This window comes from Nesoenas mayeri (assembly GCF_963082525.1).
Source record: "Nesoenas mayeri genome assembly, chromosome: 18".
Classification (NCBI taxonomy): Eukaryota; Metazoa; Chordata; class Aves; order Columbiformes; family Columbidae; genus Nesoenas; species Nesoenas mayeri.
This window is the reverse complement of record NC_137566.1, coordinates 8159231-8173745: the sequence shown is the minus strand read 5'-3', so window position 1 is coordinate 8173745 and position 14515 is coordinate 8159231. Positions and strand designations below refer to the sequence as shown.

General features: G+C 42.7%; 1 protein-coding gene across 5 annotated transcripts in view; it reads left to right on the top strand.

The window, feature by feature from the left end:
- Positions 1-14515, top strand: part of FNBP1 (formin binding protein 1) — a gene marked incomplete at its 3' end in the record, with an annotated part of 80573 nt that overhangs the window by 41938 nt on the left and 24120 nt on the right. For all 5 annotated transcript variants that reach the window (XM_080356111.1, XM_080356112.1, XM_080356113.1 and 2 more), the window contains 4 exons: positions 566-628; positions 1474-1578; positions 13043-13171; positions 14344-14490. In XM_080356111.1, coding sequence (XP_080212237.1) covers positions 566-628; positions 1474-1578; positions 13043-13171; positions 14344-14490 — 444 coding nt within the window. The remainder of the gene's footprint in view (positions 1-565; positions 629-1473; positions 1579-13042; positions 13172-14343; positions 14491-14515) is intronic.

Sequence of the window (14515 nt, the reverse complement as noted above, 5' to 3'; positions counted from 1 at the left end):
TGTGTAACACCTTGGTGTGTGCACATACACACACACCTAGTGTGTGGGATAAGAGGGTTTCTGCAGGGACCCAAAGAGTTGAATGAGCAGCCGGTGACTGGCAAGAAGAGGGTGTGATGTCAAGTTGAAATGAAAATCAGGCCAAACATCAGTTGTTAGAATGTGCCAATCAAGGGCATCTTGGTGAATTCCATGTAGAGAGAAATTTTGATTTAGAGCTCATGTTCTGTCAGTAACCAAAGAAATGCTCTTCACGTAAAAGTGCTTCAGATTTCCTGGTATGGGAAACCAGTCATTATGAGATACAGTGAACAATACAAGGTGGAATTGCTAAAGGGATTAATTAGCTTCAGTCCAACTAACCACTATAATTGATGCAAATATACATCTGCAGCCTGCTGCGACATTAGATAGTCATCATATGCCTGCTCAAATTATCAGTATTGCAGAACGCAGCTGTCAGATTCATTTCTGGGCTTATTTTTGCAACTCCTTGAGCATAATTGACTGTTCGTTCTTTTGTTGCTCATAATGTTTTCTTTTTATCTTTTCTTTTTCTAAACAGCACTTCCATGATGGCAGAAAGGCACAGCAACATATTGAAACCTGCTGGAAACAACTTGAAGCAGTAAGTGAAATCTTCCTCAGATGTGACACTTAAGTCATTTTTATACCATTTTCAGAGAGATGGTTCCAAACATTGTATTTGGAAAAAGAAGGGTGTCTAGATAAAAGCTCTAGAAATGGGATTTTTAAAACTGTATCCTAAGTATACTAGTAGACATGAAAAGGTCTGTTTTAATAGTACATGTGGCTTTCAGTGGGATCTGTGTCTATCATGAGTAGCATTTCATTTGATATGACTTGAAGAGTGTGCTAAGCGTTGCTGGAAGTGCAGAGTCCCTAAGCGTCCTCTGCAGATATTCCATGGTAAGCTGAATAGCTTCATACCACTTGAATAAGTGGAACGGGACCATCTCTGTTTCTCAAAAGTAATTATATTGGAATTATCATTCATGTGAGGAATGAAAAGTGAGGCTGCAAGCAGAAGAGAAGATAAAGGGGACATCAGTAACCAAAAGTCCTACTTGCAAATGTATAAATCTTAGTAAGTCCCTTGTTGTGCATTATAAAAAGGAGTTAAGTGTTGGAAAGGAGTGGTTTGGTCTATAAGAGCAGATGAGATGGCAACAGGGAAAAAAATACTGAAACACTAGTGATGTTGGTGTAATCAAACAACCTGAAAACAGAAGAAAAAATCGGTTTCTGGTAACTTGGAATTTTTTAAAGTTCAGAATCCCAGAATATCAGGGACTGGAGGTGACCTCAGAAGCTCATCCAGTGCAATCCCCCCATGGAGCAGGAACACCCAGATGAGGTTACACAGGAAGGTGTCCAGGCGGGTTGGAATGTCTGCACAGAAGGAGACTCTGTTTCTTTCCCATAACAAAGGCTTCTGTTTCTCCTTTTCAGAGTAAAAGGCGGTTTGAACGTGATTGCAAAGAAGCTGACCGAGCACAGCAGTATTTTGAGAAAATGGATGCTGATATCAATGTAACAAAGGCAGATGTTGAAAAGGTAAGGCAGAGGGTGGGGAGATGGTTTGTAAAGATGGATGTGATGGGTTTAGTTCCTCAATCCTGCTGGCAGGATAAACCCTCTGAGGCTTAATGCTTCACTTAAGTCAGTCTGTAGTTTAATTAAAAATAGGGAGATCTCTGCAGAGACGTATATTCGCATAAAAATTCTAAATGGATACAGTCAGTTTTCTTCAGTAAGGTGATATCTGGTTTTAAAATAGACGACATGACTCTAAATGAGTTGATGCAAAATCTGTTTGAAAGAACACCCCAGATTGTACCTGTAACTTAAGGAAGTGATGGAGAGGGAGAGAGCATGTTCACATTGCTTGGGTTTGATGTTACACATCTGCTCAGAAAATATAGTAATGTAGGTCAGAAACAGCATATTACAATGTGTAAGGGCAGTTTTGTCTTCCCTAAGTTTGATTTGTAAAGGTAGAAAATAGCCACAAGACTTGAAAGGGTTTTTCTTTAAAAAGAAAGAAAAAAAAAAAAGCGCAACAAAAAAAGACAAGAAAGAAGAAGAAAGCTGAAGCTTAAAATATACAAGACATTTTGTTGCAGGGTCAGGAAGGGAAACTGAATTATAGGTAAGGAATCTTTTCTAGTTCAAGGTAGGCCTTGTAAAATGTAGCTTTTGTTCCTCAAGAGGTCTGCTGCGTTCTGTTCTCAGTTGATTCAGTTCTGGGAAGCCATCAAATACAAATTGTTCTTTCTATATATGGGACTTTAAGGTGCTTCTAGTACACCAAGCATCACAGAGGTTGTCTAGCAGATGGCGTCAGGGATGCTATTAGAAATAGGGACAGTAAATGTAAAAGAAGCTCAGAAAATTTCCCTGAAGTGCTATTTCACATCAAAGGAAAAAAATAACCTCTGTGCTCTTGTCGTTCACTTGGCTCTTAGTTGTAAATTCACCATGCAGATTTGATCCTTTGTTGCCCTCTGGATTTGTCAGGGCACTTCACAGATGAATGCGTGTACAGGATTGTCAGAGATGTAACACCACATGTGGGTCTTTCTGACAGAGGAGGATCATCTCTGCTTTATCTCTATAAAGTGATTTTAGAATACATTTTTTTATAGATAAAATTAGGACTTGCCCTAGATTTATTTCAAAACTAAGGCTGTGTCAAAGGGATACAAAGACACACGACTTACTATTTGAAATGCGGGGCTGAAACTCCCTGCTTGTACATCCCTTTCTAAGGCATTTTCTGGTCAGAATGAAAGGCTGCATGTTGGCGGCTTATCAATCTGAGAGGCATTAGGTAAATTCTGGGAAGCAATCCCTGCCCTGGTGCTCTTTCCCTGTGAAGTGAAGCAGAGGGGCTTCCCTTGAAAATTTCTCTAGCTTTATACTGTATGTATTTGTAAATTATTTATTGCAAAGTGAGGCTCAATGGTATCTTCAAAGAGGAAAATAAAATCTGTTGCTGTTGTGTGTGTTGGCCAATCTGAGGAGAAGGCATTAGTCGACTTCCAGTCAGTCAGTGGGGTAGATGGCGAAGAAAAAGGTTATCAAAACGAGTGGAATGTGAAATAATATTACTGAACAGAGAGAACAGTGTTTTCCAAGTGCTTGTGCTAAACTGGGTTCATCCATGTCAAGCTGTGAATAATGCCCTTTCTTTGCTTCCCCCTGCCCCTGTGACTGGGACCGCTCTTGCATAATTCCCAAGTGAAAATGGGATATTGTTGAACCAAGCGCTGCTGTCGGGAGCAGCTCCAGGGAGATGCAGGAACCGCTCCACTTCAAATGAAGCAGCGTAATGACTTTTACCTCCTTCTAATACAGCAGTTCTGATTTCTCTTGCCTCTTATGGTTTTGCTGCTGCACTTCTACTCCCAAAAGCTCCCAGAAATGTGGCCAGACACGCAGACAACTTGGCTGCATTCAGAGCCAGTGCTGGTCACTTTGGCGGAACAAGGTGCTCTTCAAGCAAAGGGATCAGTCACCCTCATTTTTTTCAGCTTGAGATTGACACCTTGGCTACTTTAGCTTGTACCTGCAGATAGGAGCAGACACTAAAGCTATTATTTGCATTGTGCATTTTAAAGTAATGGAACTCTGCAGTGATCACAGTGACACATGCAATCAAGAATATACAGCTGCAGTTCCCTAATGCACCTAATGCTAAGCTGTATGCAGCTCTGAAACGCTCGAATCTCGCAATCTTTTAGTCATTGTAGCTTTTGACAAGTGCAGGAGGAAATTCTGTGGCAGAGCTGCCACTTAACATGGCGTGACCTGAGGGATAGCTCTTGGTATTGTTACAGTTTGCTAGGATTAAGTCAACAGAATTGTGGCAGGGGAGCAAATTAAGAATTCTTTTCCTCCTCGTTTCTCCAGGACTGTTTCACCAAGGGCCTCAGGGCAGGGCTGGATGTGCGGGTGTCCTGTGCATGGTCCAGCCTCCTCTGCAGGACCAGCTCCGGGTGGATGTGCAGAGGGCACGTGCCCTCAGTGCCACTTGTGTGACCACTCTGGGCTCGATCACCTTTGCAGCCGCCAGTCTGGTAGCTGATCTCATGGAGAGCGCGATGTTTGGCTTTGTGTCCTCCTGGCTGCAGGAACACGGAGCAAAAGGCTGAGTTCAGTCCCTGCGGTGGTCTCAGGCTCTATTTGGGAATGGAAGGAGAGCAGATTAGGGCCCCTGAGCTCCCTTCCTGTGTTTGCACTGAGCAGCTAAATTACCAGCAGCTGACATGTGCAGAGGGATGTTCACGCGGCAACACAAAGTGCAGTTTGGCACGAAGGTTTTGTCAGTTTGGTTTAGCAGAGTCAGGGTAGGAACTTTATGTTGCAGAAAGCTGTACTGGGAAAAATGTCCTTATTAACCAAATAAATGGTGCAACACACTGATGCTAATACCGGGAAGCCGTGTGGCTGTTACTGTAAGCCCTAGTTTCATTTGGATCGCAGGGAGATGTGTACTTTAAAGCAGTTCTCTTTCAAAAACCGCAGTGGAGCTGCTTCAATTTTTTGCCCATTTGGGGAAATGGTCTCTGTCCCAGCGCAGAGCTGCTGTACATATAAGGAAGCGCTCTATTGTTTGCTCCTTCTCCTTAGAGCTGCAATCACTAAAAAGCTGACATCTTTATGGGATAACGTGGTACCCAGTGGTGCCTTTGTAGACTTCTTGCTGAGACCAACCACAGGAAGGGGCGAGAGCTTTGCTGCTTGGTTTGCACAGCAGCGGCGGGGGAGGACGGTGGTTTGAGGCCTGTGGTGTCAGGCAGGATCTGTCCCTTTGAGCAGCGCAGCTGTAGGTTGGTGACCTAGGTAGTAATTTTGCCAGAAAACAAATTCAGCCTCGAGCAGTAAAAAAATGAGCTGTGGGTTCTCCAGAACTGCTGCCCTGGAGTCGGGGCTCGTCACCTCCTTCACATTTTTGTTTCTTCTGGTTTTTGTTCCTGTTACGTTAGGAGGGTTCCACATTAGGTGGTTTTGAGATTAATGTATATGTATTGTGCATTTAGAAAGTAGTTCAGAAAAATAGACATAAAGTACAAATTTGACCTTAACGCTCTTAAGTCAAGAAACTTCTCACACTGGTAAAAACATGGGGTGGCTATTGAGTATTGCTGTGGGGTTTCAACTGTCCCTTTAGTAAGTCTTCAAACCTCACCCAGAAAGGACAAGTTTGTATGAAGATTTTATTTGCATCCTATGATATTCAGACATCTCTTCTGCGACAATGGGCTTTTCCTATTGAATTTGCTTTCTTATGTGCTTACAGCTGATTGAGCTTGTTGCGAGTCGGCTGTCAGTTTGAAATCAAGATTACTCCAAAATGATCCAAACTTATGTCCAAAATTATGATTAAAGAATTATTGTCCCATTCCTTGCTCTCTTCTCTGCCCAATCCTATGTCATACCTAAAAACAAAATAAATGAAAAAGCTGATGGTTCTATTCCTGTACTGATTCTGAGATATGTACAAGTTTGGTATTTACTGGATGCTGGTTGGTTGGGGTTTTTGTGTTTGTTTTGGTTTTTTTTAAGTGGAGAATCTAAGGAAATAGATGTAATCTCAAGTTTGTTGAAATCTGTAGGAGCTTTTCCCAGTGCTCCGCAGCCTTCTGATCACATTATGTTGTCTGTATCCAAGACTTTGGGAGTCCCAGAATAGTTTATGATTTGCATAAAGACATAAAACCTCATAATACAGTATCACCATGACATTAATGTTCTATGCTGTAAATATAACTACCGAGAGATACTGACACTTCATGTCTGAAGTTTCATTTTCTCTTTTATGCCACATTTCCTGGGTGCTCACCATTGATTTCAGTGTAATGTAGAGAGTCTGTATGTCATCCTATAGAAGACACATCCACTTACATTGCCTTGGGTGCTCATGAACTGAATTGCTGGCAAAGTCTTACTGAACATGGATGTAGAAATACTGCTGCTTTGGAGGATTCTTGGACTATGCTGATCTTCCTGCCCGTGCAAACGCTGTTACGCTGTCAAGCAGTAAACGGCTTTTCCAGCCCGTAGGCTGCCGCGCTGCGGGATGCAAATCTCTTCATTAAGAATTTACGCATCCTTACAATGAAGGATGCACTAAGCTATTTTTACTTGAGCCCTAGAGAAATCTCTGATCTGTGTTTCAGCATTACCCTGCATACACTGTTTACAGCACGTGTTGTCAGCGGGCAGGTCCCAACGGGGCTGGATGTGCATCTCCCAAACCCACCAACAGACCAGGCAGCAACATCTCCAGCTCGGTGCTCAGTCATTGCAGCGTTCGCCACTGAGGTTCAGTCAGTTAAGACGGTCAGCAGTGAACTCTGCAGCATAACCTGAGATTGTGGGTGCCTGCCTTTTGCAGGCCATAACTACTTAACAGGCCTGATTTTTTAGGAGATGCCGAGTGACCCGCGCTGTGATGCAAGAGGGCCTCCTGGCCTGTGCATTTCTGATTTAGAGTTAGATATCACACAAATTTTTCCCATGTTCTCTGCATAGAGGTGAGTTTTAAGTACTTTGACTAGGCAGCTGCTTTTCTTTTGCTCCACAAATGGATCTGGCTCAACCCTTCTGTGTGTTTACTTGTGACGTGGGTCAAATTTCCCATCAATGCAAGTGTAGTCTTTTCTTGGTAATGCGTTTGAGGCCATTAGCTTTGCACTAACGTTGTTTCTCTGGGTGATGCAGATCCCAGTCCCCTTCCTGAACTGCTTCCTTCCTCATGGTCGGTGTACGGTGCGAATGCTGGGAGTCCCCCAGGACAGGCATTTCAATTCTGGAAGAGGCCGCCTTGTTTACAGCCTGCTGCCTGTGACACTGTATAGAGCAGCTGTTTCCCTTTTGGTACCATGACTAATTCAGCAGGTTTGATTTCTAGTCAATAAAAGAGTTAATGACTGCAGCAGGAGTGGCTGGAGAACTAATAAATATCTATATGTCTCCCCTGCATACGCTGTATTTGATGTTCAGAGATCAGGGAAGAGAAGCAGCAGTCAGTTTTAGTTTAAGATAAGGAAATCCATCTGAATTTATATTTCCTCTTAGCAGTGCTGCTCTGCAGGAAATCTCCACACAGCAATCTGAGTGGGTTTTGTTACAGTACAGCTCTGTTGGGAGGCTGCTGAACGAATGGACAAGTCAGGGACAGAAAGGGTGCAAAGGGGAGGCTTAAGAACAACTTCAGAATTAAGGATCAGCTGCAGTTTGAATCAGAAGTGTAATATAACCAGCATTCTTAGCTAATGCAAAGTGCTTGGTTTATACTATACAGTTGGAAAGCTTGTTTATAGTCATCCCTATTCCGTCGAAATATTATAACAGGTGTTTTCACTTGTTGAAGAGCTAAGGGAAAACGAAGCAGAGAACCCAGAATTTAGCTTTTTGTTTGTAAACTGTTCAGTTTAAGTGAATGTATTGTACCCATAAAGCTAGACTTTAAGGCTAGAAAATTCATACCGGTAACTTTCTTCAACCCCGACTGTCCATTCTGCATTGGCTGTGTTTGTAAGTTCTCTCTTGGAGAGAGATGGCTACAGCCGTGCCCAGTATTCAAAGTATGAGCTAAGCAATCTATTCTACAGTCCCAAAATAATTTCCATTATTTATATTCAGTACTTATACACTGCAGAATTTAATTGCTTATGTTAGTACAACTAAACAGAGCTTCAGAAATCAAACTTCAAAACCTTTATCTGCTTGCCAGTTCGGAGAGATGAAACTGGTTATTGTACAGTAGTAAACAATGGAGCTTGATTTGGAGGCTATGTAAATCAAAGCCTGAAATCCTGGCCCTGTTTTTCAAGCCCATGGCAGAGCTCCCGCTGTTATTAATGATTCTGCAGATGCTGCCAGCGTTGCTGCTCCCGAGAGGTGCCCGTTGGTGCCCACTCGGAACAGCGAGCGGCTCCGTGACGTTGTCTGTGCGGGGATTGCAGCTGAAAATCTGCGAGCAATTGAGAGCATTCCTGAAATTGGTGAAGTGTTTGAGTCTGCCTTTATCATTAAGTTATTTTGAAGGGATTTTTGGGTAGCTGAGGGGGAGACAGGGGTGATTTTTCTCTGTGTGTGTGTGTTTGCATTTTAGTCTGATGTTGGATTTACCAAAGACGGATCTGTTTTGGCAGGCAGCAGCCTGGCAGTGATGCATCTCGCATGCTGTCTGGGTTAAAAAAAAAGAGGGGGAGGAATGGGAGAAAAGAAAGAAGAAAGAAAACTACAGCAAAGTTTTATCTGGAAACTCTGCCATTTTGGACAAGAGCGACTGCTGAGAAGTTGAACTGTTCCACTCAGTGTGGATCAGCTGAATAACAGCCAAAGCTTTTTTTCCTGCCCTTTTCAGTTATTCATATCACTCCCACCATAACAGCCTCGAGGAGCTGCATTTTCTGTCTGTGTAAACCCAGAAGACAGTGTGTCTATTGACCCTCTTGCTGTTTCTGGAATGTGTCTTAGAAAATTGTTCTCAGCAAAATATCCTTCATTCTTCTCCGTATTGGAGACTGAAATGGCAGAGAGTGTACTTGTTCTTCAAAATTTCACCTACGCTTCATTACCACTTGACTTTCATATCAAACTGGACTTTGGGAGGAGAAGATTTTTGCAGGTAGCACTATACAAGGGTTAATAGTTTTAATTCTTGAAGGGGCAGCACGTATTGCTTAGCAGCTTGCTGTTCTCTTACACCTTCAGGATTGCTTTCTTGTAATTTCTTATTGTAAAGGGGAAAGCAATACTTCCCTAGGTACTTTGGTCATGAAGGATTTGAGAGCATCAGTGTCCCAGCCCGCTATCCATCACAGGACCTGCCATCCTGGATTCCGTGTGGACTCATTTAAACATCTGGAACTAACTTTTCCTGCTGTTTGAACATCTGGCTTTTGCAGCTTGGTGATTAGGTAGAGAATCTGCTGGCAATGTGGGTAAAATAATCTTGAGAGAATGTTTTATTCCTGCTACCTTGTAGAAGATGTAGAAGCCATAGTGTGTGTTGCCAGTTCATATGGCTGTTGAGGCCTGAGTTTTTAAAAGTGCTGAAGACAGCCACAGGTCTACACATCTTTCAACATCAACACTTGGAAAGTTATTCCTGCCCTGCAGTTGGCTGCTGCCTTGTGTTCTCCCTTATCAACTAGCAAGGCTGTCGAAAGGAAGGAAAGAAGTTGGCTTTTGATTATGTTTAATGCCAATTCCGTGTTGGTTTTGTGAGAGAGGAGGTCATGCATAACAAACCTGACCTGCTGCTAATGCGCCTTTATCTAGTTCAGTACATCAGAGCTGTGCTTCCTTTACCTGGTGTTTTCTTTCAGCATTACTTACAGAAAGCACCCCTGGTGTGGTTGTGCTCAAATCCGATCGCTGTGGCAGTGGGAAGCTGGAGTGTCCCTGTGTGCTGGTTTCCAGGTTAACGGTGCTGCTGGTGCTGGGCTCTTTGGTTTTGGGAGAGCTGCTCTTGGCAACACGAGCATTGGTGTATGCGGCATTATGGTTTTGTCGCTGCCATGAGTTCAGAGAACTGCCTTAACAAAACCAGACTTTGCAGAGGAGGGTGTATATTATATACATATACACTGTACATATACACTGTGCATGTTTCTTTGGGGACAAACATGTTACAAAGGTGTGTTTGGGGTGGAGGGAGTGTACAAAATCCGTGCCTCTCTTGCACATGTGCAGTAACACCCAATGAAGCGAACAGCTTTTCTTCTTCTCCCCTCAATTGTACTGAGCTTTTTCTGCTTTTTCACGATGCTGAAAGGTGACCTCATTCTTTCTCCCATTCAAGGGGAAAGGCTTTTTGTTGTGGCGTTTTGAGTACCTAGTCTTGACATCTCTTACGATCGAGTAATCTGGCAGCCCGTGGAAGATCTGGATTGTGGTTTCACGTGTGGTGCTGGCAACACGGGCTCCTGCTTGCTCATCCCTGCCCGGCTAAAGGAGACGGGTTGTTGACTGAAACCTGCACCGCAGTGTTAATCTCTTATATCTGAATTCGTGGTCTGGTTTTCCAGAGACCAATTATTCCAAAGCCTTTCCTCCTGAAAATACTGTTCAGAGTAAATATTTTAATGTTAACTCTTAAGAAGCCCAGAGAAACCTTCTCTGAAGCTGTTTCCATGCACAAGTGAGCAGTAAAGAAGGCAAAAATGTATTTTCTGTAATGCTCAACTATAAATTACTCCTGAAATAGCTCCTGTGACTCTGTGCAGCTCCAGGCCACAGCATCCATTACTCTGAATGGGAAACTTAATGTCATCAACCCTTTTTTTTCTTACCCTTCTGTGCTTTAGCAGAGTGCAGGAACCCAGCTATGAAATAGAATTCTGTTAATACTGGAAGTGATGATGTTAGAGTAAGTGACATACTCAAATGGAGTATTAAAAAAATGCTAGACTTCTAAAAAATATGTTTATTTTAAGATCCAAATACCTCACTGGAAAAATATTTAAACTGGTTGAAGCTTGCCAAGTGCATTAAATGGCCAGGAGAAGCAAAACATCACTGGGGCTCTCATACAAGAAATCTTGGGTTTGGAATGTACCCAATTTTACTTACTTGTCTTCTGCCTCTTATTTAGGGCCAGTTAAGCTAGTTTTGGAAACAGAGCATCTGCTCCTGTGTACATTGAGGTCAGAGTTGCTTTGCTCATATCCAGCTACTCAGCCTGGTCATGAAGATGAACCCTGATGGCTTCGTGTTTGCTGGGTCTGCCTGGAAATGTGTAATTGTGGACTTCTTGTTTTTCTGCTTCAACAATAGAGTCAAGGGACAAATTCCTGAGTTGCACTATTAAAAAAGAGACAGCTGTACGAGTGGGGCTGGGGCTGCTGCAGGAGTCACTCAGACAATGGGTTACTCTTAGGTAGGTGAAGAGAATGAGCCTCACAAATGGATATTGATCTGCAGCAGCTGGGACTGGGGAAGGGTTGGGGGACAAGTGAACAGTGCCCGTACAGCTGTCTGCCGTTCCATGCCTTTGTTTTGCTGCTAAATTTGTGTTTGTAGTACAAGGCTATATTGTTTTCCACTCATATTTAATGTGATTGTATATTAGGGTGTGGATGATGAAGTTAATAAGCTATATAGCACTTGGGCAGAAAAATTATTGATATGGCTCCTTGGAATTTCACTGCAGCAGGTAAATGTTCAGAAGTTATATGTGGATCCTTTACAGGAGTTAGTGGACAGTTAAAACTCCTGGGGAACAAGCCAAGTTGAAATTGTCTTGTTTTTATTGGATTTATTTATTTGGTTGTAGCCACAGGCTTTTCCGTTTGATGCTACTGTTTCATCTCCTATTATGCAGTTAGTGCCCAGCATTTTCTCATTGTGCTTAAATTATTTTAGTAGGAAGAATGTGAAGGAGATGTTGGAAATTCATACAACTGACTGTGCTTGCAAAAGAAATAACTGAATTGAGATGAAATAAATTATTAGGTGAGATGTGTGAGGCGGACAACTGGGAGGGAGCCTTATGTCTTTGCAAATTGAGATTTGAAACCTTCTGGCACAATTTGTTACCTTCTTCCAGTTACGATTACTAAAATATTCCATGATTTGGTATTTCATGGATTTATTGTCAGGAAACTATTGTCTGCTTGGAACAGGGCAAAGAATAACCCCATTCTGAGCTACTTTTAATGGCAGCCTGCTTAGAATGTGCTAAAATTTTGTGTTGTCTTCCCCAAAGTTTTTTTATTTATATGTATATATATATATATATTTATTTTTTTTTTTAATTATTTTTTTTTTTTTAAGCAATCTTTCTTTCTTGATGGTGTTATTCTGGAATCAAGGGTGTGATTGGAACACAATATTTTCTGGACACTTGCAGCAATGTTCAATGCTAAGTCAGCAGTAGCGGGTCAGGAGGCTCCGAGTGCCTGAGAAACAAGTGCGAACTCAGGGTAGTTTAGCTTTACAAAGCCAGGTCCTGGGCTTAATCCAATCCATGGCAAAGTTCCCACTGCAGCAGGTGTTTGGTCCAGAGCTGTGGGGTTTTGTGGGAGCAGCAGTGTCAATGCAAACTGGGAGAGAGGGGGACTGGAACCAGTGGGGCAGGACAGGGAGTGAAGGCAATGGGTGCAGGGAGCTGGGTAGGAGGGGAGAGGTGGAAGAGCTGCTGTGTGAAGGCCAAGAGCGAGGAAGGAAAAGGCAACTAAAACAAACAGATGGGCCGGCATGCAGTAGGGGAATAATTTTGGGCAGCAAAACAGATAACAGAAGGCCTTGGGAGGCAGAGTTGTAAGAGGCGGAATCTGAAAATACAAAAGGGTCACTCGGGGACAGATTGTTGTAGGGAAAGAAGTGAGGTTAGTTGCCCTGTGCTGTGCTGGGTAGCAAAGCAAATGATCTGTGTGGGTAAAAATAGGAAGAGGATCATGTCCCGGCTGCTACTCAGGGTTCCCTTTCCTTGTGCACTTCATGCCAGCGCTATTCGGGGATGTGTAGATAAAGGACTTTGCAGACAGCACAGCAGGAGCATGAGTTTTGTCATGATTATGTTGGCTAAAGCATGTGGAATGAGACAAAACTGTATTGTGTTGTTTTGATGCTTCCCTTCCCCGAAAAAAATACTGCTAAGAAAAGTTGGTGCCGCCCAACAAGGCATCTGATGGAGCAAGAAGGGTGTCCACAAGTGCACAGAGAACGCGCGGCCTGCAAACTGGGCTGGCAGAGGGGCAAACTTGGTTCAGTGTTTTACATGCAGTATGAGCAGAGGTTGTTCACGGAATGCAAACTGGTTCATGGAAAATAGCATGTTGTAACACAGGAAAAGAACAGCAGTGCACACGTTGCATGCTCATGCTCGATGTAGATGGACTGTTTGACAAAACATGAGTAAACCAAAAACTGAAGCCTTCAGCGACCCATATCCTCGTATTCCTGTCCTGTCTACTGGTAAGGATAGTAAGATAAGGAGTAACAATGCAATTTCTGTCCATGTAGTATAAATCATAAATTTCTTTTGGCATTTTTGTAGGCGAGACAGCAAGCCCAGCTGCGACATCAAATGGCAGAAGACAGCAAAGCGGAATATTCTTCCACTCTACAGAAGTTCAACAGTGAGCAGCATGATCATTACTACACACACATACCAAACATCTTCCAGGTGAGGGTCACTGATCCAGAGCAGCTCAGAATCTTGTGATGAGAACAGAGGAGCGTGTTGCACATCACCTCCATTCTATGACCCTGTCTTTTATTTTTAGTGATTTTAGATGCCGTCTGCAACCCAAGACATGGAGAGCTGGGCAGGAGAAATTGTCCCTTTCTCTTAGACTAGATATCAAGTGATCAATACTATATAAGGAAGGTGACATTGAATTGTCATGAAAATTATGTGATAGTCTTTGAAATTCTCAGTCTTGCTCTGTTAACCTCTCATGTCCTTGCAGCTGGGGAATGAGAGCATTATTTGCATTGCTGGGGCAGGAGTCGGCTGGGCATGGTTGCATCTGTAAAGCCTCACAGCCCTTTGTAACCTGTCTTCAAATCAGACTTGAAGATGTTTAAATTTAAACCACGATAATTCTGCACTAGTGAATGTCAAAGGGTTTAAGCAAGCTCACTGATTCTATCTTAGGGTGCCTAAAGAAAGACTGTAGAGGAGGAACAAAAAAGTCATCAGATTTATAGTGACTGAAGATCTGAGTTTGTGCTTGACTGAGCAAAGAGAGATTAATGTAGGAGAACAGAAGTTCTAGATGACTGTTCCATTGTAATGGGTCATAAGCATCAGAAGTGGAAAATACGGCCTCTTTAAGAGAGAAAATGTCACATGCTTATCATCTCATGAGAAATAACTGATATTTGTGTAGCCAATATGTATTTTCTTATCCATAGCTGGAACTTCTTGGCTAAAGGGACACCTCCTCTTTTGCTTCATGGTATTTCAAACCACTGTCTTGAGACAAATTATCCCTGGCATCAGATATAAATTTTTTGCGGTGTATTTGTATTTAACACTAGATCCGGTAGGCGCTCTGATTTGTAGGTGAGCACACTTAAAGTGCTGCAGACGTATCCTTTTCACTACCAGTGAACTCCAGCGCTTTCTCTTAGATGTCGAAATAAATTATTTACAAAAGAATTTGTGTTGCTTGTGGATTGGTTGATGCAATGGAGATTTTTTTTTAAGTTGACAACGCTCCACAAGATTCTGGCAGTCTAATGTGAAACAGGCCATTCTGTTCATGCCCTTTTTGGATCGTGTTATAATCTGTTGGTTGAAACTGTGAAGTTCATCTTGATGTTTGATGGGAATGAAATGGAATGTTTCAGAAAATACAAGAGATGGAGGAAAGAAGAATCGTGAGGATAGGTGAATCCATGAAAACTTTCGCAGAGGTCGACCGCCAAGTGATCCCCATCATCGGAAAGTGTCTGGATGAGATAACAAAGGCCGCAGAATCGGTTGATCACAAGAGTGTAAGTGTTGCGTTGTTTGGATTGT